This window comes from Rhineura floridana, chromosome 3 (genome assembly GCF_030035675.1).
Source record: "Rhineura floridana isolate rRhiFlo1 chromosome 3, rRhiFlo1.hap2, whole genome shotgun sequence".
In the NCBI taxonomy this organism is placed as follows: Eukaryota; Metazoa; Chordata; class Lepidosauria; order Squamata; family Rhineuridae; genus Rhineura; species Rhineura floridana.
This window is the reverse complement of record NC_084482.1, coordinates 15,771,286-15,796,652: the sequence shown is the minus strand read 5'-3', so window position 1 is coordinate 15,796,652 and position 25,367 is coordinate 15,771,286. Positions and strand designations below refer to the sequence as shown.

At 44.9% G+C, this 25,367-nt stretch overlaps 2 protein-coding genes across 7 annotated transcripts in view; one reads left to right on the top strand and one right to left on the bottom strand.

Moving 5' to 3' along the window:
* STAT6 (signal transducer and activator of transcription 6) overlaps positions 1–13,000 on the top strand; it is an 82,309-nt gene extending 69,309 nt beyond the window's left edge. For all 3 annotated transcript variants that reach the window (XM_061614617.1, XM_061614618.1, XM_061614619.1), the window contains exons 17-21: positions 435–489; positions 3,207–3,305; positions 7,155–7,232; positions 8,213–8,377; positions 9,069–13,000. In XM_061614617.1, the coding sequence (XP_061470601.1) occupies positions 435–489; positions 3,207–3,305; positions 7,155–7,232; positions 8,213–8,377; positions 9,069–9,165 (494 nt within the window). In that variant the 3' untranslated portion in view covers positions 9,166–13,000. The remainder of the gene's footprint in view (positions 1–434; positions 490–3,206; positions 3,306–7,154; positions 7,233–8,212; positions 8,378–9,068) is intronic.
* Positions 10,368–25,367, bottom strand: part of NAB2 (NGFI-A binding protein 2) — a 28,299-nt gene continuing 13,299 nt past the window's right edge. For 2 of the 4 annotated variants that reach the window (XM_061614620.1, XM_061614623.1), the window contains exons 5-7: positions 21,880–22,006; positions 17,084–17,284; positions 10,368–13,252 (exon numbers count right to left, since the gene is read on the bottom strand). In XM_061614620.1, coding sequence (XP_061470604.1) covers positions 13,152–13,252; positions 17,084–17,284; positions 21,880–22,006 — 429 coding nt within the window. In that variant the 3' untranslated portion in view covers positions 10,368–13,151. Of the gene's footprint in view, positions 13,253–17,083; positions 17,285–21,879; positions 22,007–25,367 lie in introns of those variants that run through there. The other 2 variants (XM_061614621.1, XM_061614622.1) reach the window with 2 other exon arrangements.

Genomic DNA, 25,367 nt, shown 5'->3' with positions numbered 1-25,367 from the left:
AGGCCTTGCCTTGTTGTTGTTACTTCCTTTTTGCACAAAAGTGACTGAAACCGACTCACAGTGATAAAACCAAGTATAAGAAGAGTAAAACAAGAACCTAAAATGTTCATCCATAATACATATAAAATGGCAGATGCAACTCAACCCACCCCACAAAAATAATTAGCAGAAGAAGCCCTTCCAATTCAGGGCCCAAAGCCTGGGTGAATAAAAACGGTACCCTGGTATTCAAAGTCAACAAGAGCTGCCAAGCAGAGGTCCAACAGCATCTGGAAGTTCCCCATCTCTCCTATGGGGGGATGCAAAAACTGCTGGTGATGTCATCTTGCTGCAGGGCTTGCTTCTGAAGTATCTTTTCCTGTACTATACTGAGGGAAAAAAGGAACCTGCTTGTGGGTTGAGAGGATAAATGTTGAATGTGTTTCCTCCCACAGTAGACATGCCAAAGAAGTTTAAAGAGTATCAACCAGCCAAGATTACGATGACGATGTGAGTGGGCTAATTCTTACATTTTGGGAGAAACTGCACCACTGCTTCTCTTAGGCTTTCTTGGGGTGTATATGTATTGGAGATCTGTTGCTTTCAGAACTCCCAGTCAAGTAGCTTACTTCCTGATAAGGGTGTTGCTAAATACGTAACAGGGCACACGCCCAATGCACAAATTTGCATAAAATATGCATATGTTGATTTATATGCATAGATGCCTCTGGGAAACTTAAGATGGTGGGTAATGGGGGGGTGTCTCACAAGCAATATACTGTGCAGTGTGCCCAATAGGGATAGAGAATAAATTCAATTTAGTTCTCATTTAAAGGTGATTCTGTCTAATTTGCATTTTCTGAAACGATACGCAAACCAAAACACAAACCAAAAATTCGCAGTTTTCTGAATTCGCAGTGCAGTTCTCCAGCCAAGTCATGTGCACATAAATGCACATCCTGGGGTCAAGTGTGTATAAGAATGCATGTGTTCATGAAAAAAGCAGACGGAAATGCAGAGGAAAATTGCTTTGCAGAAATGTGTATATTAGACAAATTTGCTTACAATAATGTGCATGTTAGTTTGTCCTATGAGGCTGATGAATGTTCATGATGACTTTTTTAAAAACCCCAAACGGATGTGGAAATATGGAAATGAGATGAGAAACTAAGGAAACACAGTATTGACAGATTCTCCTATTCCTAGTGCCCAGCCACTCTATAAGGAAAGGGGGAAAAGGGGAGGGGAAGGGCAGGAGGCCTGAGGCTCAATGGAAAAGACTTGGGGCTCTAACCTCTAGAACACCCCTGTTCCCAGCTAGCAGACAGTGCCTTAAACTCACAAGTAATGTGAGCATCAATAGCTATTGTCTTAGAAGGTGGTGGTTGGTTTATTTATACATATGGCATCATGGGTGTTTGTGGCACATTATAGTAGGGGTGGGGGACCTGGTGCCTTCCAGATGTTGCTTAACCACAATTCCCATCAGCCCTAGCAAGCATGGCCAATGGCCAAGGATGATGGGAGTTGCAACATCCAGGAAGGCCAAAGGTTCCCCGCTCCTGCCTTGCAGCGTAAGCAAAGGGGTCCCTACCCAATTTAGCTTGTGAATCTAAAAGTTGTCCATGCGGAGAGAGAAATGAGAGAGGGGAGAAAGATTTCCACAGTTGGCCTCCGGCTTCTCTTACATTTCCTTTGAGTGTTTTGGTGTTTAGATGATGTTAGAAACAGGTTGATGGGCTGTTGTAGAACATTTAATCCAAGCCTGGTCAGTAGTGACTCTGGAGTCAGGTAGTAGAACCCTGATTGTGCCTTCTGATCGCCATCGTAAGATGCAGCTTGCCAGGCTGAATACAGGCCTACCAGCAGGCCTTTTGGTCATGAGGCGGTTGTTGTGTTTGACAGTGAATTTCTCCATGCACCTAGTCCAGTCACTCACCACCCTCATCACACTCAATAGCGAATCTTCATGCTAGCTATGACCTCTGCTTTTCACTATGAAGTCGCTAAACCTTCAGGATTTCTGGAAACATACTAGCTGGACTTTGCACTTTGTTTCCAATAAAACAAATCGTAGGGCTTTGCATTCCAGCCACACCCACTGAATTATTCAAGTTTAGCAGCATTCCATGTGTAAAGCTTCCCTCCCCATTGGTGCTGGACTCACACTCTGGTTGCTTAACCTCCCCCCTCCCCCCGGCATATACAGTTGGAATCCGGCTGCTTGGTGGGGGGGGGGTAGATTTATTTAGTTAATAAATGAACTTATATCCTGCTTAGCTTAAATATAAAACCAATAAGGTGTGGAAAACAAAAGCAGCATAGCAGTTTAATAGTGATCAATAAAATGGCTGATAGTCATATTTCACAGAAAGCCTGGGTGAACAAAAAAGGTCTTCAGTGACATTCTGAAATGGCAGGTGTGTGCCTATTGTTACTCGGTAAGGAGTTTTACACGGCTGGTGCTGCAGCACTAAAAGTCCTTTTCTTGGTGACCACAGAACAGATTGCTGGAGCACATGGCACTACCAAGAGTTCCTCTTGTAGTGTCTCTGGGCAATCAAAGATGGTGGGCACAACTCTCTGGAGCTTTGTTCCAACTGCAACAGTCTGCCTACTTAGTAAAAAAAAATTAAAAGGAAAAAAAACCAAGAAAAGTTGCAGACTGCTGCTGTCGTTCAGTCCCATTGCCTCCCCCCCCCCGTTGCTTGGCCCCAGACCTGTGCCCTGTGATCCAGCCCTAGCAGCACCGCTGACAGCCTGAGCATATGAACTGTCTCCATTGCAGCATGTTGTACTTTGAGATGATATTAAAAGCTCTGTCTCTTGTGTGCAGTCTAATGATGGTTCATTCACACATGAAAATCATGGCTTGATATGGCTATCGCTGAGTGATCAGCTGGCCTGTGTGAACTCAGTTGGCTGTAAATTTTGCATAACCACCAACTGCCGTGTTGAAAAGATCCCAGGGGAGGGAGGGAGGCAGACAAAGCAGACATCAGCCTGCCCATCCCTGTCCCAGCTGGACTGTCTGCATCACCGCAGGGCCATTTTCCACTGACTGCCCTGTAGGAAAGATTCTGTTGATATTGTTTGCTTTTAATATTTCAATGTTACTTTTAATCTGCTGTTGAAAGATTTGCATCCTGAAGGGCGGGAAATAGAAAATTGTAACAAAGAAATAAATAACAAATGTATGCTAATACAAAAACTATGTTGAATTCCAGACCTTGTTCATTCCCTGGTTCATCGATTCAGACCCCAGTCGGGTCCATGAGCAATCTTAACATAAATCCTGGAATCCCTTCTGGTCCTCCTTATCATGAGTAAGTGTCAAGTCTCTGCTCTGCTATGAATCCCACCATCTAGGTACAAAGGCTCTGTATTTGAAGAGTACAAATCTCTTCATGGTTTTCCATCATCATGGTTTTGGAGCAAAGTAGGCTGCGTACACACTATACATTTAAAGCACATGTCCTCCCCCAAAGAATTCTGGGAACTGTAGTTCATTAAGGGTGCTGGGAATATTAAATCCATGAGGGGTAAGCTAAAGCTTCCAGGAAGCTATGTGCTTTAAATGTGTGGTCTGTGCACAACCGAAAAGTAAGTTTTAATTAGAGAATGCATTTATTTATTTAGAAAAGTTTATAGACTACTTAATCAGAAACCTCTCTAAGCGAACACAATAAAATTATCAATACATCACAGATAAAATCAGCAAAACTGCTGCTGTTATATCCACCTTTCCTCCAAGGAGCTCAAGGCACATATGATTCTCCTCCTCCCCATTTTATCCTCGCAACAACCCTCTGTGGTAGGTTAGGCCGCAAGACAGTGACCGGCCCAAGGTCACCCAGTGAGCCTCAGAGTTGAATCAGAAAAAAATGAGTATACATAAAATAATTATCAAGAAAAGACAGCTAAAATCAACAAAACGTTTAGAACAAATGTACCTAACTAAATTATATGTTTGTGGAGGCTTGCAGAACTATAAAACAGTTTTCAGCAGGCATCAAACACCATATAGCATCAGCTGCTGCCTAATGTCTAGGAGCAGGGAGTTCCAAAGCATAGGTACTGCTGTACAAAAAGATAGATTCCTCACAGATGTGGAATGAACATTATATGGTGCTTGTAAATGTGTATGATGTGCACTGCAATGGTGCATGTTTCCATGTGATTTCTTCCAACGTGAAGGCAAGAGACTACAGGCCAGGGACAGACTCGTATTTGAGGAGTGGAAACTTGGCAGTCCAACCAGAGAGGCTCATGGTCCCCACTTATTAAGTAACAGGAACCATATAAGCTTGCTCCTTCCCACTTCGAAGAATCTTGCTGTATTCCTAAGCCAGTGTACAGTAGAACTGGGAACGTTTTCTACATTCACAAACAATTGCAACACTGGAAACTGAGCTGGTGAAAGAAATAGCTTCCCATTCCTTTTGCAGAGTGAGCTAAGCGGTTATGGGGGAAATGCAAATTGTAATGTTGATGTTACGAAACTTGTCTCTTCTGACAGATACAGCTCTGTGCAAAAGAGGATCGTGGGATGCAGCTACATAAATAAGGGCTAAAGAACGACTGACCTCAGCACACACACACGTCTGCATTTGTGGGAGTTGTGATATGAAACCGTTCATCTGTTCAGGGGAGGGAGTTAGGTGATGCTGTGATGTGCTCTTGGAAAGTTTTTCATTTTAAGCAGGAGTGAAGTCACATGACTTCAGCTTGCAACAATGGGACAAGCTGTACCTCATATAGGAGATCAGTGATTGGATCTTCTGATGTCTTTTTCTTTTGCTAAAAGCAGCCATATTTGGGGGGGATTGTTTGGATTGCGGCTGAAGCAAGTGAAGAGGGGAGTTATCCCATTTCTCTCATCCCCATGCCAATTCCCCAATTCAAATCTATAAGCCTTGGAGGGGAGAACATCTAAGTACTCTCATTTTGCCTGTAGGTTTCCCCCCTCTGTGTCTAACAGCAATTTCGGAGCTCTTTGTGTGCAGTTTCATATGTCTTCCATGTCTTCTCAAGTTTGACCACTGCTGCTGCTTTGCAAAATGGTAGCAGGAGGGGGTGATTTGCAGCTGAGGAGTGGCTTAAACTTTCCCCCACTCATCACTTTCCCCTCTGCAGTTCTACTCCCTCCACCCCCTTGAGCTGCTTTTCGCCCTGCTTAGGTTCCAGATGCATGTCTATGCCGAAACCATGTGGACTGCACAGGTCTGCAACTCTGGCTGGGAGGGGTTGCAGGGAGAAAACTGGTGGATGTGGCAAGGGTTGGCCACTTTCTGCCATGCCTGTTGCTTCCCTGCTGCAAAGCAGAAGGGACCCAGTAGTGGAGCAATGCTTGGCATTTCAATATATACAGCTACATAACATGCAGCCCCTGTCGTGATCCGCAGGTATGCCCACCACAGAAGAGATGGTCCAAGCAAGGGGAGGGTGGTAGTTCCTGGTTCCCTAGGCAGGCAGACAGGACAGCAAGGCAGGGCAAGATGATGCAAAAGTCAGCACCTTGGAGGGAGATCAGGGTGTGCATTCAGGACTACTGATAGGACTCTTGCAACAAAGGCCAAACATCCCTGTTGGCTCAGCGAGGTCCTGGAACAACCAGCTGAGTTTTGTAGCGGGGCTAGGTGGTCATTGATTGGGGGTCCTAGCCCTTCCTGGCTAGTAAAAGTGCTGGTGCTGTCTTCTGTAGCCGTTGGCTCCTTTGAGGTAATGTGGTTTCCAGCTGAGTGGATCTGTCCTCAGGAGCAGCCTATGAACCGACCTTCAGAGCCTGACAGCAGAGGTGTTTCCTCAGGGCTCAGAAGAGAGGTGGGCTCCGAGGCCTGGAAACCATACGGGATGGACCAGGGTGTGGATCCTTCTCCTCCTAGTAGCTGCAGTTGTTGAAGGACTCTGCTTCTGAGGAGTCCTGGTCTGAGGTCGTGACAGTTGCAGCTTTTTAGAGTTTTTGAATTTCAAAGTGATAATAAGTATATAGGGAAGAGAGGGTTCCCAATTGTTTGGAAAACAAGTAATTTCACCTTTGCAGAGCTGCACTCGGTCTGTAAAGAGGCCAAGCTGTACCAGAGATGAACAGAGTCTGTGGGTTCTGTCCAGCTTCTTTTTCAGCCTTTCCTATCCTTGGGTCCCCACCCACGCTGCTTCCCTGGATTTTTAGGGGGGTATCCCACTTGCTCGTTCCATTAGCACAAGGATTTGCACTGGTATTCCCCCTCATCCTCTCCCCATGCACACCAATGCCCTCCCCAGATCTGCTCTGGAGGGTTGGGGAAAACCCCAGAACAGATTTAGGGGACACACAGGGGGGAGGGGAGGAAGTTCCATTGCGCAAGCATAAATCCTTGCTCTGACTGAACAAGTTACTTAGCGCCACACTATCCCTTTGTTTAAAAAAAAATGTTAAAATTTTTTTTAAAGTGTCTAGCCGTTTTTTTTACCCAACAGGGTAGTAAGGACAAAAGGGATTATCTGTGCTGCCCTGAACTTTTGGAGGAAGGGTCAGACAAAAATGCAATGAATAAATAAATAATAAAATTCAGTTTGGGGCTCAATTCAAAGTGCTGGTTTTGACCTATAAAGCCTTGTGTGGCTCAGGATCCCAGTACCTCAGGGACAGCCTCTGCTCGCATGAACCATTCCGGAACCTGTCCTCATTGGAAGCCCTTCTTCGTGTGCCCCCCCCCATGAGAATGGGCCTTTTCAGTGGTGCTCACCATCACTTGTGGAATGCTGTCCCCAGGGAGACACACCTGGTGCCATCTTTATCTGTCTTTAGGCTCCAAGTAGACTTTCCTCTTTACCCTGGCTTTTGGCCCTTAATTTGAAGCGGTTCAAGCATTTGTGGCCTCTTTTAGTGGGGCGGGATCTGCAAGACCTGTCTTCTATCTGTATAGATAAGCTTTTAGGCTTTTATTGGTTGTGTTGGTTTTAATGTTAAGTCACTTTGGGTCACTTTTGTGAGAAGAGCGAATGACTGATGATGACAATGTTGGATATTTTTTTTGAAATGCTATAAATAGATAAAAATTAGTAACTAACCATTTCTTGTAGTGGTCCTAGCTCTGCATGTCTGTTCCAATCCATTTGGGATAGAATAGGATTTCCAAATTACTGTTCCTTTGGCAAATGTTCAGCATATCCTTGCTCTGTCTTTGCCACAGCCCTCAGCCGATGATTCCACCATCTATGGGCATGTCTCCCTCCATCAGCACAACATATGGAAGTCCACATTTGCTGCCGTAAGAATCATTGCCTGAGTGCAAGCCTATTTCTTGTGTGTGTGTGTGTGTGTGTGTGTGTGTGAGTGTGTGTGTGAGAGAGGGGGGGAGGGGGGAGGGAGGGGGAGGGAGGGAGAGGGAGAGGGAGGGAGGAAGAGGGAGGGAGAGGGAGAGAGAGAGAGAGAGAGCTTCACATCAAAGCTTACACATCTGTTCCACTAGGGGATGAACACTCACCCAGCAAGAAACAGAGAGCTAGGGTTATATATAGATTGTGCAGATATATAATTATATAGATATTGTAACCAAATTTTGCATGATGATTTCTGAGACCAAGGAGTAGGTTTTCCTCTTTTGTTTGGATACAGTTAGATGCCTTTCTGAATCAAGATAGCCAGCGGAACCTTTCAAACCTGCAGTGATTTTTTGGTTTCTTAGAATTCCTGAGCAATGCCGGGTACGAAGCTGCTAGTTAATCCATACAATATGAATGAAAGTAATAAAAACTGGAGTCTGCTCAATATTATTATCGAACATAGAACCCAGTTGCTGTATTCTCTGAATACATTTTGGTTCCTTAACATAGAATAGTGATATTGGGAATATGCTGTGTATTTAATAAATGTATTTCTCTATGTATTTTCTTAGCTCTAAGGCTACTTAAAGTTTTGCTGAGTTAGACTAGATTTCCCCCCCCAACAAGAAATAGATTGGGCCCAGCACTGCCTAGAAGGCAAAACCCCGGATGCCATTTTCAATCCCGTTAGCCAGCCAGCTTTAGATGCTTTCTGGAGGGGTTTAAAATAGGAGATCTAACCCTTCAGATGGCTCTCCCAGATGTTGCCGGATTGCCGCTCCCATAATCCTTGATCATTGGCCATGCTGGCTAAAGCTGATGGGAGTTGCAACAACATCTGTCAGATTCCTCACTCCTGGGTTAGAAGTTTCTGACTCCAGAGTTGGGCACATTGCTTATTCAGTTCTTCTCTTGCTTCCCACAGTGAATCAATGAACTACCCATACCCCATGGGAAATGCTTCACCCCTTGGCTCAATGGATATATACCTCGGGTCTCATGATGTGGATATGCCAGAGGTCTCATGTAATGAGGACTCCATAACCTCTGCAGGGGATCTTCCGTACCCTGTCCTGCCAAACCTGATAACGTGAGTGTGTCGGTGAGGAAGGGAAGGTTCCTTGAGTTGGTGGGTCTTTGTTTCTGTGCTTCCTCCTCCTGTGATTGTGTCGGAGGGCCAAAGAGCTCCCCCTAAAGAACTATGGGATTCAGTACTTTTGAGAAGGTGCATGGAGAACCTGACTATTCATTTCTTGCCTTTTCACTGTCCTACAGTTCCCAGCGTTTCTCAGTTGGGAGCTGCTGAAGAGTTAAGCAGGATGGAAACTAGTTTAAAAATATAATTGTAGGCAGACATGCTCTGATTTAAGAGGAAGGTTGTAGCAGGGAAATGGTTGCAGATGTGTGGGTCAGGGAAGAGGGGCACTGTGGTTAGCCTCACAAAGTGGTCTGGAAATTAAATTGTACAGGATGATTAAACAGGCTGTGGGTGGGAGAGGTGGGGGGCAGGTTTGAGAGTTCTAGTAGTAGGTTTGATGTGGATAGCTTGGTTGCTGATGAGACACCAAAGAAATTAGGAGATAGTATGGCAGTAATCAGGATTCAAGATAGGTGCTGTGTTCAGTCATAGAATTTCTTGAACCAAAATGTCTTCCCATTACAAACATGGGTGTAAGGATGGGTGTGGAGGGGCACAGAGTGAAGGTGTAATCCTAATAATCTAAGTGCTTTGCAAGGGCCGTATCCCTGCTTTCGCTTACCTCCTCTTTTGCCTCCTTTAGGGTGCCTGAGACAATTTCCCCACCCTCCGATGAAGAGCTGGTTCAACTGCTATATCCTGAGCAAGAGATGAATCGCTATTGTCAGAATCTGGGATGACCAACATCAGCTCATAACCTTCACATCTAATGCTTTGGAGGGACTTTTATGGAATGCACAGCAATCAAGAGTGGGCATAATGCCAGAGCAGTGGCGGTCGATGCTCCCCACCCCCCAAAATCCTTATGGGGCATAAGAAGCTCCCCCCCTGGCTCCAGACACATGCCCTTCTCCCCCTATCTCTTTAATCTCCCTCCTCTCTTTAATCAAGGAATCCTTGGATTTTGTGCTGGGTCTGATCTGTGAATTGATATGCCCTGCGAAAATTTCCCAGTTTTGCCTAGCCAGAGGAGTAATAGAGGAAGGTGCCTTATCCCGAGTTAAGACCATTGGTCCATCTAGCTCAGTATTTTCTACACTGGCTGGCTGTGGCTGTTTGGGTTTCAGACGAGGGGCTTTCCTGGTCCCACCTCGAGATGCTAGGGACTGAGCTTAGAACTTTTTGCATCCAAAGCAGGTGTTCCACCATTGAGCTATGATTGCACCAGTGCATCAGCACCGCTATTTTGGAGCAGGACCAAGGCTCACATTTACTTGCTGCTCAGCTCTATCTTTTTCAGAGGAGGCAATATGGCCCTGGGTGCTTTACTGCTTGCCTGTGCTATTTACTGAACTGTTGGGAGTGGATGGGTTTGCCTTCTGGATTTTTATCCCCACTTGCAGCCCAGACAGAGGGAAGAGGGTATTTTTCTCAGGATCTACAGACTTGAATGCTGCCTTCTTCAATTAGTTTAGGGAGATGCTTGGATGGACTGCTGGTCATTTCCTATATCTACTTTGGACTGCCGGGCACGTGGAATTACTCCAAACTGGCACTACTGTCTTGCTTTTAGCTTCTGCTATGGAAGGAGAAGACTCCTAGAGCTTTGAAAACCCACAAATTGCAGTTGTCCCCATCAAACCTTTTACTTCTGCCCAATTGGATGGAGCCCATATCCACCATCAAACACACGTCCCAGAACTATCTAATTCCAAAGCAGTGTTGGCATGAATTTTGGGCTGTGATACCTAGATGGGAAAACTCTCTGCTGTTCCTCATTCCTGAGAAAGTGTGGGATTCATTCTTTACCTTCACCACCAGGTATCAAAATCTCCTACCCCACCTTTCCTGTTAGTTTCCCTGTTACCCAGGCTTCAACCCCCATCTGCCAATGGCTCCTTAATCCCACCTCACAACCTGTAAAGAGGCACAAATATAGATGTTAAACTAAGCCATAAAATAAAGACTTTATTCCAAAATAACAAAATAAATAATCTACTGTACACATTACAAAGGAAAGGGTCCTAATTTTCTCTATAAAGACACCAAGGCTCTATGGGAGAAGATTGGGGGAGGGGGCAGAACCAATAGCAGGTGGGCATTGATGTTTGCCTCAACAGGACAATCTGTATTTTGCCTCTGTGTGTTCTAACAGTACTTTACTCTGGAGAAATTGGCTCTTGGACTGCTCCCCAGGACACATTGCTGAAGAGTTGCTGCTCCTCCATTTTTCTCTCCATCCTGACAAGCAGTGGTTATGCCAGGTTATCGGGCACCTGTGGCCCTCCAGATGTTGCTGGACTTCAATTCCCATCAGCATATCCAGTGGCCAGTGATGGTAGGAATGGTAGGCCAGCAACGTTTGGAGAGCAACAGGGTCCCCACTTTCTGGGTTATGCCATATTCCCTTGCTCTACAAAATGTAATGTTGCCTTTCCCCAAGGTACTCCAGGGGAATATCATCTGATGTATTGTGGTTTTGATATCAGCTGCCTTGGGAGGTGGGTTGTCCTGAAAAGCAGTGTAATTAAGCCAAAAAAAGCCCAATTTCCTCCTCTGCTCCAGAACCTTAGGTCTCCTTCCCTCACCCTTTTCTTGGTTACAGCACCTGCTCTACTCTTCATTCACTTGAGAAGGGGCTGTAATCAAGAAATCTCCTGAAGGAGGAAATGCTTCCCCTACACACCACATGCAGGATAGACGCTGCAGAACCATTGTTTTCATTCTGTTTGTGCTGTTCCTGGCCTTCTTAAAGGGCACTGTAGCCAGGAAGTGGTTACGCTCTAGAAATGTCTGTACTGTGTCCCACTCAAAGATCCCAAGACGCTCAGTGGTAAGGTACAACTGGAACTTCCAGCAAGTAACTGAAAATTAAACCACTGTCTATCGAACTGAGAACCTTAAACTAAAAGGTGGGAATTCCACCAGTGAATTATCAATGCATACACCTGGGCTTTCTGTCTGTGCCTGTTTATGGCTACCTTTTGCTATCATCATCATCATGATTTCTTACCCACCCTTTGCCATAAGGTCCCAGGGCGGATTATAGCAGTATAAAAATGCAATTGCACACCCGTTTCTTGTCTGCATGCGACTGCTCCAAGTTGGAAGAACCACACAGCAACACAGGGGCATTCAAATCATCATGTGCCCTTGGTGTACATGGCTGGAGAGGCAGTACTGTTTCTGAATCAGCCTGTACTGCACTACACTATGCAGCAGGGCCCCGCTTTCCGGTGTTCCGCTGATGCGGTGGCTTTCAATTAGAGAAAAGTCCCCGTTTTAAAGAAGATTTTGCGCTTTTGCAGCATTTTTGCACGACACAACCCATTATAGTCAATGGGTTCTGCTTTACGGCGATTTCCACTTTACGGCGGGGGCCTGGTCCCTAAACCGCCGTATAAGCGGGCCCCTGCTGTATCTTGGTGTTGAGGATACTTGATTTCTCTCTCGGCTATGGACTCCTCTTCCTGCTGCATTAGAATAGCAGGGACGAGAAGTATGAGATTATCCTCCCCCCCCCAACAGCATGAGCTGGATTGTCTCAGGAAAGGGAAGAGGGGTGAGAGAAAGAAGCTGCTATAGTGAAGGAGTGAGGATGGTGTTCCTTCTGGATTTAACAAAGAGAAGATCCACTTGTCTTTCCTCTCCCTTCTTGGGGCATCTGCAGATCACATAAAGATGGAGTGAAGGCAACATGTCTTTTTTAAGTCAGTTCTCATTCCTGCATCTATAGAATGTTGATAGAATTAGGGGGGGAATAATCTGCTGGTGGAATGGGGGACGGAAGCATACGTGTCGCCAGCATGCCCAACCAACTAATGGCAGTCATTAAATAAATTCATTTTGATTAACTGATCGAATTCCCTTGGGCAGCCATGTAAGCAAAGGGCCTCCCGGGATTCCCAGATGGGTGAGACTGAGCAGTGATCAGTACCACTGGTGACTATAAACGCTCACAGAAGGTCAAGACCAAGGGAGGGAATAACGTTGGAGCTGCTTTCAGCTTTGTATAGGAGATCTACCATAGAGAGCGACAGATCTGATGCACAGATGATGAAAGGAATGTGTATCGTTGGGGGGTATTTTTGCATGTGTAGGGGGGGTGCGTGGAGAGAATGTGTTGTATGTACACATATGGGAGGCGTTTGTGAGTCACTGCATGATTGTGGGTGTGGGGAGCATTTGGAAAGAAGATCTATGTTTGTGGCTGAGAAACTAACAGCCTTTCTGGTCAGGGTATAAAGTGTACTGATGTGATTTTTTTTTTATGGCTATGTACCCCCCGAGTTCCAGGCTCCACGTGAGGGGAAAGGCTGTGAGGTGAATCTGACCTTCCAGTAGCCCCCCACAGGGCAAAGCCAGCCACAGATTGGGTCTCCCTGAGCTCATGGCTATCACCTGCAGCCAGGATGCCCTCCTCTTGCAGAGTTAGTAGGGTGACAGGCTTCTTACAGGATGCACTTTCCTCATCCATATGTTCCCACTTTGTGATTGCAAGGCGGAAGGGAGGAAGGCAGTTTCTCCATTTTGTGAAGAGAACTGGGAATGAGTAATAAAGATGTGTTGTGCTAATATGGTAGCATTTCTTCTGTCGAGGAAGCCAAGAACACCTCCTTGTGGTGATGTGAAGGATTGCACCCCTCTCTCCGGCAGGAGTCTCTCTGATGTGCGGCGCTGGTTGGCACATTATTGCTTGGTGACGGAGCAACAAGTCACCTGCCGCTCATTGCCGGCTGGTCTCTGGTTCCACCTTAATGCTGTTTCTTCTAGTTTCAGGCTGTGCTGGTGGGGGCTGGCACCGCTCAGAAAGGTTTTCCCCAAACTCTAAAAGGAGAAATCAAAAGAGTCAGGCAGAAATCTGCAATCTCCTGCCCTGCACTTGCTTCTTTTTGTGATTATTAATTGCAGCCAGCAAGTCTCGGCTTCCACATCCGTGGACTTCCCTTCACATGCATATCCCCGCTGGTACAATGTATTATTTTGGTGGCCCTGAAGCACCAGACCCTGCATTTTCTCCTGCCATTCTCCAGTTGGCCATAAGGAAAGGATGCCATGCGGTGATCTCTCCTGTCAAAAAGTATTTTGATTATATAGCTTACTTTTAAGGTGCTTCCAGGCAACCTGTTTGTTGAGCATTCATCCTGATTTGTTTGCAGGGAGGTTAGATGACATTGACTGTTTGTTGAGCATTCATTCTGATTTGTCTGTAGAAAGGTTAGGCCACGTTGCATCAAAGCCAGTGTTATCGCATCCTTTCCAGTGCATTTTCCTGTTACTTACTGCAAAAAGCCCTATTTTGGGGGGAAGTGGGTTTGTTGGGCAAGACCTCCCAATCAAGTGCACAACTTGGATTTGATTGAAAACCACCCAAATAAGTGACGGTCTGGAAGCCCCCTTAATTAGTGAAATGAAAGGGTTAAGGAGACACCCAACCTATGACTCGCCAAGTTTCCTCCTGCTGTCTGTGACATACTAATAATCAAGATGAGACAGCATGATGATCTTCATGAGTAATATGGCTACTACCCTTTTGCTGTGCCCAAAATTTATTATGGAAACCATCAAAGTTATTCGTACTGGATATGCATATATCTTGCATGTTCTTGATTTAATCCTGAATTTCTTGACAAAACCTACCTACGAAGTGTTTTTGTATAGACTCCTTGTCCTCTCTTGACTAAACAAATGGCTCAGTATTTACAGTGCTTAACTGAATAATTATTCATCAGCACAAAGAATGTAAACCACTTCTTGGAGCAGAAGCGGCTAACTTTTGTCAGGGCAAGTGCCTCAGTGACACGTGGGGAACCCTCCATGGGAGGTTGTTTGTCAAAGTGGGCGTGGTAAAAGTGGGCGGGGTGAGAAATGCAGTTCTTAATTAAGACTGTCTTCCAAAAGGCTTTCCATCAGCTATTCTACATATTTTAAAATGATTTTATTATTAAAATAAAATTATTAAAATAAAATTGTTAAAAGTCAGTTAAAAAAATTAAATATTCTTGAAAAACATTTTTAAAGAAAAATTGACAAATTTGGGGGAGCGCCCACAAAAAACCCTTTTAGCATTGCAGTATTATAGCAAGGAAGCAACAGAAGCAGTCAGTAATCTTTAAAAAATCTAAATTTTTAAAAGAACTAATGAACCAATTTGGGTCATGAAAAACGCTGGACATGACAGCATCACAGCAGGGAACCTAAAGGAACAGTCAGTAATTATTTTTTAAATTTGGGGCCAGGGGGTGCTTGGGTGGCCACCAAAAAAACTTTAGTATCATGGCCACAGGAGCAGTTAACTCTTGCTATTTTATTTATTTCATGATAAATTTGGGGGTTGGGGGAGGCACAAAAAACCTTTTGGAGGACCAGATACAGCCCATGGGCTACAGATTTGCTGCCTCTTTTAGAGTGTCACTGAATGGCTTTTCAATAGTCCTGCCTCTTGTAGTCCCTTTGACTTGTAAAAAACTGATTCGTCCATGTTGCAAGACTGATCTCCCCCTTTCCCCAATCCTTAAGTTATCCCCCATCCCCAATTTATTTATTATTTATTAAAGTATTTATATACCGCTGTCTCATAAAATACAAGGGCAGTGTACAACTCTCTCTCTCTCTCATATATTAATTAATTAAAAGCAGAATAGAACAATCATTAAAACATGTCTAGCTACTCAAGTAAAGTTTAAACAACTGCATAGGCCTGTGAGCGTAATAAAAAAAAGGAATTCAAGAGACACCTGAAAATCAAAAGAGAAGATTCCTGCCGAGTCTCTGCTGGAAGAGTGTTCCACAGCATGGGACGATAGCATGGGACCACTAAAGGCCCGACTTCTGGTTGAGGCCAGTTGGGCCTCTGTAACATAGGGGACAAGATTCCAGTTTTCCAGGACATTTTTGGAAATCCATGGATAAGGAGATTCTGCTGTGTTGTTGCTGTTTCTTCCTTCCACTGATGGGGAATTTTGAGCCCACAGGCCAAATTAGGACTGTGAGTCCAGTTCCCCCCCCCCATGCCCACCTGCCCCCCCCCGATGCCATGTGGGATATCAGACACAGCTCCAAAGGAACAAAGTGATGGACAGGTGGGCAGCCCCACCCTCCTGTCAGAGTGGCCCATGGATTGGGGGGGCGCGAGGATCTGGGTCGGCAGGCCAGACCTTGTTCCCCACCACTGCTTTATTCTCAGACCACACAAGCTTAGGGCCCATAGAGGCTGACTCTCTGCCTCCTGAATCCTCTATTCAGAACGTAGAAGTAGAACTTCCCCTGGAACGAAAGTGAGTTGGACCCTGCCCTCTCAGGGTAGAGAGCTATCATTTTATGTATTAAATGCCAAGTGGTCCAATTTCCTAATAATAAATCTGCACAAATTTGCCATTCCATCCAAACCTGCAACTACCAGTGCACTAACTGCTATATACTACAGGTAATCAGAGGTTCGATTCCAACGGAAGGAGGAAGTCGAATCTCCGGTAAAAGGGGCCGAGGTCCACTCAGCCTTCCATCCATCCGTGGTCGGTAAAATGAGTACCCGGCATATGCTGGGGGGTAAAGAAAGGCCGGGGAAGGAACTGGCAATCCCATCCCATATATACGGTCTGCCTTGTAAACGTCACAAGACGTCGCCCTAAGAGTCGGAAACGACTCACACTGTAAGTGCGGGGACACCTTTACCAGGAAATTGCATGCCCATTTTGAGTAGAGGTGAATGATTGCTACCAGTTTTATGATTTTAGTAACTAAACAAAACAGGGATATGTTTGAGAGTGCGAGACTCCGAGGTTCCTAAGAACCCCTATTTAGCTGCATGTTTCCTATAGCTGGATTAAGCTATAGTTAATGAACAGTATGTGTTTTGATGCATATCAACTCTCACCTTAGGGCAGGTGGCTGGTTTAGCTGATCTTACCCAAGATCAATTCTGTACAATATTTTGTCTCACACACTGGCCAGCTGGATGGTGTGCCACATTCACAAGCAGGGCATGGTGAAGAGAGAATCCCAATGGATATGGAAGAACCTCCCCTGCCCCTACAGCATGGGGCTGAAGCATTCAGCCCCCTCTGAGGCTTACAAAGCTGGCTATCCCTGAGTCTTATATATACACAATAGCCTCCCTGCCTTTATCTAGGATTTCCGTTTCCTGGGCAACAATTAAATCGCAAAATGCTGGAGTGGCAAGATGCTCCTGGCACCAACCCACGCGTTTCATGCTAATCTGCAAACCTTTTCAGAAAAATGAACCCCCAAATAGAGTGCAGGCCTCCCACCCCTGCCTCCACGCCTTCCACAGTGCACAGGTGTGCCCAGTCCATGCTCCTTGTAGGCAACATGCAGAGACGCAGCTGTTCTTGGTGCTTCAAGGGGAGGGGCACGTAGGCCCTCTAGGTGCTGCTGCTGGACTCCGACTCCCATCATCCCTGATCAGTGGCCATGCTGGCTGGGGCTGATGAGTGTTGGAGTCCAGCAACATCTGGGAGGTACCCTGCTCCTGTACAGGATGGTGTTAATGGCTTTCTCAGTTGTAATATATATGCCTGTTGCTGTCCCGGCCCTGGTGCCCCCTCATTATCTTGTTGATACTGAGTGACAAGCCTTCCTTTGCTATCCGAGACCTGTGCTGCCCATCAAAGTCTAGGGAGGGAAGAAGCAGCTTACCTGGGCCTTGGGGCTTTCCTGGCAGGCAGGGGCTGAGCCGCCCTACCCGCTCGTGTGATACCAGCCGGGCCAACCTCAGCCCTTCATCCATCAGAGTCTGCTGCAAGATATGGCGACTCCAGAGTCCATGGGGTGGGAGGCTCAGCAGTGAGTCAGGGGCAGCGTTGGGGGGCGGTGTAAGGCGAGGGCAGGACCCTGTGGCTGCAGAGAAAGAGAGTGAGAATCAAGGAGGGGGGCATCCCTTGAGTTGGGGCAAAATGGACTGAGTCAGGAGAATGGTGCAATCTACTCCAGGCCTGAGAATCTCCGTTCTGAACTATAGCTATGCTAGTCCCTAAAAGTAGTCAAGTCACAGAAAAGGCAAGTCCCATTTGTCTGTCCTGCTCAAGCATGATCAAGAAATGGACAGGTTTCTTAGGATGGGTTCTTAAAGCCTGGAGTCACTGGAGAAGGCTGATCGAGTAAGGATTTTACAATACAGATGTTCTTCCATTTGCACCCATCCTAATGATGAGCATTTTGCTAGGGACATGTCAAGTGGAATACAGCAATATTGTTTCCTAGATCAGTTTCTGTTTGATGGGACAAATAATACAATGGCAGGGAAACTTAGCTTCCTTTCATTTCTGTCAGAAAAAGAATTCTGTGCAACTTGAAAACTTGTATGCAATTCAACCAGGGCACATTGATTTAAATAATCAGAGGTGGTGGTGGTGACTTAAATAATTGATTTAAATCAAGTTTCTCATTGGCACTTCATATATTTCCTAAATTAAGCATAGTAATGTGTTGATATAGCCACTAAGACATATTAATCTACAACTAAACAGAGCATCTGCTTTATCTAGGACAAACAGCAAAGTCTTGTGGCACCTTAAAGACTAACAAGTTAATTATGGCATAAGTTCCGAGGACTACAATCCGCTTCATCAGATACATGGTGTTAGCCTGAGTTCAAATATATCTATATCCATCTACCTACACACACACACATACACACACAGTGGTGTTGGTGGTGGTAATTGTAAATGGTAAGATTAGAGGGAAATGAATGCAGAAAGTAGAGACAGTGATATTTTTACAAATTCCATGCATCTGATGAAGTGGAGTGCAGTAATACATTTGTTGGAGTTGAAGGTGCTATGAGACTTTCTTGTTTTTGCTGCAACAGAATTACATGCTCTGGAAATTATCTAGGAGGATATACTCTGTAGTATATATCTGATGCTTTTATTAATTTTCAAAAATGTTAAGCAGTATGCTGCTTATTTAACAAGTAACTGCTTGAGAGGAAGCTGTCTACTGAACAATGTTGTCGTCCCTTCTGTTTGCTGTTATTACTTCCTGTTTCGTGCTAAGTTGGCCAGATACAAAAGAGGGCAGGGCTCCTGCACCTTTAATAGCTGTGCAGAAGTGGGGATTCCAGCAGGTCTAACTTGTCATGCAAATCTGATCCTCCACCTCTTTTCTGTATTGCATAACTGCCTTGGCCCAATCTCTACCCAACTCACTAGAAATGCAAAGTTGTTATCAGTCCAACATTTTTGCTCGTAGAAGCCCATGGGTATTGGCATGTCTGTCTTTATCTGTTGAGAGACAACAATAGTCCCAGACCTTTCCAGAAGCAAGGGCTGATAATTACTGGGCAGGGCTGTTTTATTTTCATATGTAACTTGAGAACTATGCAAACGGCAGAGCATACAAACAAGAGTATACCAGTTCACTTTGGGGAGCACAAGGGAGAATCCTCCTGGCCAAAGGTTTCACACCCCTGCGTCCTCCACGTTGTTGGACTACAACTCTCATCATCGCCATGCTGCCTGAAGCTGATGGGAGATGGAATCCAACAACAGCTGAATGTCTAAAGATGAGTCACCCTGGACCTGGTTCTACAGGGGATGGTTTCATCTGGAGCCGGGGAATGGATCCCAGTGCCTATGGTTGGTTGGTTTGTTTAATAAATACTGACAGGCCACTTTTGAGACCATTGCCCTTACAAGGCAGCAAACACAACAAGACGTAAAGGTACATGGGAAACATCAGATTATAATACAGTTTAGAAATTCAAAAACCAACGGTATGAAAACAGTGTTACAGGAAGGTGGCTTGAAAAAGGCCTGTGTGAAGGCCCCCATTGTAGGGCTTATGTGTAGTTCATTTGGAAGGGAGTTCCACAAACCTTAGGTGAGCTCTTATCTCTCATGCCTACCAACCCAATCAATCTTACCTAGGGGGCAGGGGTGGGGAGAAAGTGTATAAGTGAGTCCTCCAAAGTTGATCTTAACATACAGTGATGACTTCCTGGCCCCCACGGGCCCAGTTTATATGAGCAGCATTGCTAGGGAACGCTGCTCAGAAGTTCCTATGGTGCTCCTCCTCTGTCCCCCATTCCTGCTGCTTCTGCACCACAGAAAAAACAAGCCAGAACCCAGCTTGTCATGTTATCTGAACCTGGGCTTGTCATTTGTTTGCCACAGACAAACCACATGCAGTGAGCCAAGAACAAACCTTGATTACTTACTACTCACGGTTTGTTTGTAGAGAAACCACAAGCCTGAGTTTGGATGACATGTCAAGCCAAATTCTGATTTGTTTCATCTGCTGCAGCAGGAGGATGGGAGAAATGGATGCAGACACTTTTGAGCAATGTGCACCAGCACGCTGCTAATTCACATTAAACCACAGTTTTGTTTTAAACTATGGCCGCTATCCATAATAGCGGACCATAGCAAACCAGGCCGCTATCCATAATAATAAGAGTATATACCCCACACTGCTGATTGTAAGAGTCCCTTAAATATAGAACAGGGATGGGGATTCTGTGATCCTCCAGAGGTTGTTGGACCACAATTCCCATCAGCCCCAGCCAATATGGGAGTAACAGTCAGGGATGATGGGCATTGTGGTCTAGCAACATCTGGAGGGCCACAGGTTAGCCACCCTGGTATAGAAAATGTTATCCTCTACTTTGAAACTATAAACCCATTCATGTAAGCTGGGCCTGGCAGGTTTCCTGTTATGGTGGGAGCTACTGAGCACCCAGGGGGGGTATGGGGACAAGAGCAGCATCCCCAAGCTTGCGCAATTTAGGGATCAGAGGCACATCAAATTCCCTTCCAGACCTCTGTAGCTCAGTTGGTTTTCAGTTCCCTGCAACATGAGACCTTGCACAAACTTCCCCAACAAATCTGATCCCACCAATGATGTCTGGTGCCTCAGAATGACGACAGCAGACAGTACTTCTCCATGTTGAGACATGTAGCACTTCACTGTGCTCTTATCAAAGTTACTGGCTGAGGTGCTGGAATGCCAAATTAGAGGTGGCGAAAAATGTAAAAGTAGGAATGGGGAGCTTGTGGTTCTCTAGATGCTGTTGGATTCCAACTCCCATCAGCCTCAGTCAGCACGGCCAATGGTCAGAGATGATGGGAGTTGTAGTCTCAAAACATCTGGAGGGCAGCAGGTTCAAGAAGGGTTCAAGCTGCACTTGGGGCATTTGCACCTGAAGCATGTGCTCTAGTGCTGAGTTATGGATTCCTTTCTAATCCCTTGGACTCTTTTGAGAGTTGCCAAACAAGTCTTGGGTGCTATATGCAAAAAGGTGGACTATAAAGTGTTTGGATTAATTAATTGAGGCTATGGCTATACTTGGCATAGTAGACATTTCAGACACCTTTTGAGAAAATTATCATGGAGCAGTAAGGAAACATAAGATGTGTCATGTTGTTGACACAAATTTAAACTGGTTTTAAGGCCAACCTACTATTGCAGATTCCTCTAATAAAACACCTGGAGAGTGCTTTGCCAAAGATACCCTACCCTCTCCAAAATTGCAGTTCTGTGGCAGAGACAATGCAATAAGCCAGTTTAGGGAACACAAACACACCCAAAAGACTTTGATCCCAGAGTTAAAAAAAAAAGTTTTAAAGCTCAAAACATTTGTATTGTTTGAAAAAAGGTGTGCGTGAGAAGAATCTGAGGTGGCACAATGTACAGATAGTATTTGAGATGAAGTCCAAATCAGATAGAACGCAATGCTGTTGTGCAAAGCAATGCACATGAAATTGGGGATATGATCCCAGCTTAGATGCAAGTCAACACATGTTCCAAGTTTACAAAGAGCAAGTAAACATGGAGTAGAAGTGTTCCAATAAAAAGGAGGGTTCTTTGAACATGGATTATATCTGCCTGAAAGTCTATGAGATACAACTCTGTGGCTTCTTCTGGCGTCATGATCTAAGGCAGCCTTTCCCAACCAGTGTGCCTCCAGATGTTGTTGGACCACAACTCCCATCAGCCTCAGCCAGCATTGCCAATGGTCAGGAAAGGTGGGAGTTGTGGTCCAACAACATCTGGTTGGGAAAGGCCGGTCTAAGGGCTGTTTCAGATGACTTTTATTCAGCATTCATTTTTATTTGCTTGCACAAAGCAAATGGAGGTTAGATTATATCTGGTCTTTATTGGGCATTCATTCTGATTTGCATGCAGGGTAATTATACAATGAGTATTAGTTCTCCATTCACTCTGATTTGCTTGCAGGGTCTTTACACATCTTCCCATTAATCGGTGCTTCACCCCACACTCTTCAGTGCCATTTCCGTGTCACAAACTGCAAGAAGTCTGATTTCCTTTTTAAAAGTGGATCTGTTGCACTAGGGCGACAGGTCTCCTTAACCCACGTTAATTGCACAAACCTAAATTTGCAGCATGTGCTTGAATCTCTTCTGCAAAACAGTGACAGGCTCATTCGCCACCCCCTGCAGTTGGAATGTTTACTCAGAGCTCAGGCCACTCACCCTGTGGGTGTCCGTCTAAGCTTTCCCCAGACAAGCTGGCTGTGTCTTCCTCAACGCTGGACCGGTACTGAGGAAGGAAGGGTTCACAGACCAAGGGAAGTTCGGGACGGGGGTGCTCAGCAACCTGCTGGAAGGACAGGGATGGGGGAAGGGGAGGCATTTAGAGCTGGGTGTAGAAGTCCTTTGGCTACCAACTTTGCCTCCACTGTCAACACTATTCCCTCCACTAGGGTTGCTGGATTCAAAGCTGGAGAACAGTCACTTAAAAGTAGGGATGAAAAGATCCGTCAATTTTAGTTTTCATTTTTCCAATCTTAAATTTGGTTCTCCACATTTCTGCAGCAATTCACAATTTTTATTTTTAAAAATCCTCACGAAAGTTCTCCGTCATTTTATTGAGAATTTCTCCAACTAAACACATTTTTATATGCAGTTTTGACTAATGTACACATTTTGAAAGCAATTTCTGCTAATGTAATGCACGTCTGTATGTTATTTTGTCATATATTCATTTTTATGTACACTTTCCCCTAATATAGGCAATTTTGCCAACATCGCTTGGTTGGAGAACTGCATCACAACATTTGGATAAGTGCAAGTTTTCAAAGATGGCTGTGTTTCGGTTCTCATGTTGTTTCAGAAAGTGCAGAAAAGATAAATTTAGCTTTAAATGCAAACTGAATCAAATTTCTTGCTCATTCCTAAGTGACATTAAATGTGTGCAAGCATTCAACATGCATGTTATTTCATCTGCAAATATCAGCTACCCCACCCCACCCACCGACCAAGCAGAGCTGCAGCTGTGGTGTGTAGGATTAATGCTGAAATTCCCCCCGGAAGCCTGGAAGTTGATATGATAGAAACTTTCCTCCTGTGCTTCAGGGGGAGAGATATTTGGTGGGATCACAGCGTGCATGGAAAGGGTTAACCCACACACACACTCCAGCCCTGCTCCTCCCCCTCCCTCACTGCAGCTTCCATTTAAAGAGACACTAAGAGGCAAAAAAAAAACAAAACCCTTGCAATTTAAGAACGTACCTACAGCCAACAGATATTTCTATCAAACTTTAGAAAGCAAGGAAATTGGGCAGCTATAGTTAATGCACCAGGGAAGCAGGAGACCTGACCTTCTCTTACTGCTCTACACATTTGTAAAAATGCAAACACAATTTGGGTTGGTCTTTCACAGTCCAATCCCACTTCCTGTGTCGTTTGGAAGTATTTGGTAACGTGCCTCTGAGCATATGACGAGTGGTGGCAATAATTGTAATCAGCCCGAATAACAGAAACAAGACATGTGCTTATCTTGTTTTAGCAGGAAGCAACAATATTAAGACAGTTGATATAGTTCTGATAGTCACTTAATTATGTTTGATTTACTTTGCAATTTTAGTGAAGTTGCCGATAGTAAATTATTTTCTTTTGCTTCTGTTTCTGTGAATATGTGAAGTACAGCAATGTTTTGCATAATTTACACTAAAAAAAAACTCAAAAAACAATTGTGGAATAGTGGCACTGACTATTCTGCAGAATAGTCTCCAATGGACACAGGGAGTGTCTCAGTTTGAATAAGATAAAACAGTGGGAGGTGAAATATATTCTAGTAAATTTCTAGGTGTGCTCTGTGTTTTTAACTGACCATACCCACCTTTCCTTAAGTGAAGTGGTTTAAGCATAGCAGGCTGAAAACATGCATCTTCGGCAGGTCAAGTTTGTTTTTCCCAACAGCTAGATTCATTGCTTAAGTAGCAACATATTGTAATCAGTCTAATTTTACATCAAACTACAGTTTCAGATTCAACTGTTAATGCACCCAAAATAGAAACAAAATATAACCTCCAGTGTGAAACACAAAAGACTGTCTTCACCATCATATGACACTGCATGACAATAAAAAGGCTTTGAAATTAATAAAAATACATTTGACACAAATTTCTACGATGAATAATGAGAGAAATGTAATTTTCTAGGTTAGATTATCTGTAGAAACAGTAGTAACACAGGAAAGAAGCAAAGTAAGAAGAACACCAACAAACTGACAAAAAATGTAATTCTCCATCTCTGGAGATGTAGTCCTGATGGCAGGTGTTGCCACCACTTACCATATACTCAGAGGCACATGTTACCAAACTTTTCCAAACTACACAGGAAGTGGATTGGACTGTGAAAGAAATTGTCTTTGCATTTGGACAAATTTGTAGGGCAGTATAATATGTCAGGTCTCTTGCTCCTCTGGTGCATTCAGTATAGCTGCCCAATTTCCCTGCTTTTTAAAGTTTGATAGAAATACCTGTTGGCTATAGGTACATTCTTAAACTGCAAGGGTTTTTTTTGCCTATTAGTGAATTTCTCTGCTTTTTAATCCAGGAGGTAAGAAATAGGATCCTATGCAAGTTTGCTGAGAATGGCTTTTACTGGGATAATGGGATTTACTGCCCTACGATGGTGCTTAGGATAGGTGAAACTGACCACAAGGGAGGGGGAGGAGGAGGGCAGGTTTGATCATTTGCATGCTTATTGAGTTCAGTGGGATTTATTCCCCTGCAATCATGCTTAGGATAGATGAAACTGAACATGGGGAGTAGGAGAAGGGTGAGGGAGGGAAGGCTGGAGTGGGTAGGGGAGGAAGAAGAAGGAAGGGGGGAAGAGAAGAGGAGTGGAGGGGGGGAAAGGCAGGTCTGATCATTTGCATTGAGTTCAGTGGGATTTACGCCCCTACAGTCATGCTTAGGATAGGTGAAATTAACCAAGAGGGAGAGGAGAAGAGAAGGGGAGAGGGGGAAGGATGTGAGGGGGAGGGAAGAGAAGAGGTGGGGAGGGGAGGGGAGGCAAAAGGCAGGTCTGATCATCTGCATGCTTGAGTTCAGTGGGATTTAACTCCCATGCAATCATGCTTAGGATAGGTGAAACTGACCATGAGAGAGGAGAAAGGGGAGGAAGGGAGGAGGAGGGGAGGGGGAAGGGATAGAAGAGAGGAGAAGAGGAGGTAGGTTTGATCATTCGCATGCTTGTGTTCAGTTGGATCTACTCCTGTGCAATCAAGCTTCGGACAGGTGATACTGACCTGGGGGAGGGGCGGGGAGGGGAGAGGAAAGGGGAGGAAGGGGAGGGGTAGGGAGGAAGGTGGAGGGGAGAGGAGATTGGGTGGGTGGGCACTGGACAGAGGGAAAGCCCCTTTCCTTTCCAAAAGGAAAACATCGTTTAACAGTATCATTATTTTTGGGGGGGGATTCCCCACCTTTTTATTCTACAGCAGGCATATGTAGTCTCTCACCCAAATTTAAACCAAAGCTATCCCTAGCCATATCCACACCAGACACTGGTTCCACTTTCAACAGTCCTAGCTTCCCTCAAAGAATCCTGGGAATTGTAGTTTCTTAAGAGCGTTGGGAGTTGTTAGGAGATGCCCTATTCCCCTCACAGAACTGCAATCACCAGAAGAGAAGCTAAGTGTTATCTGGCAGCTGGAGCTCTGTCAGGGGAATAGA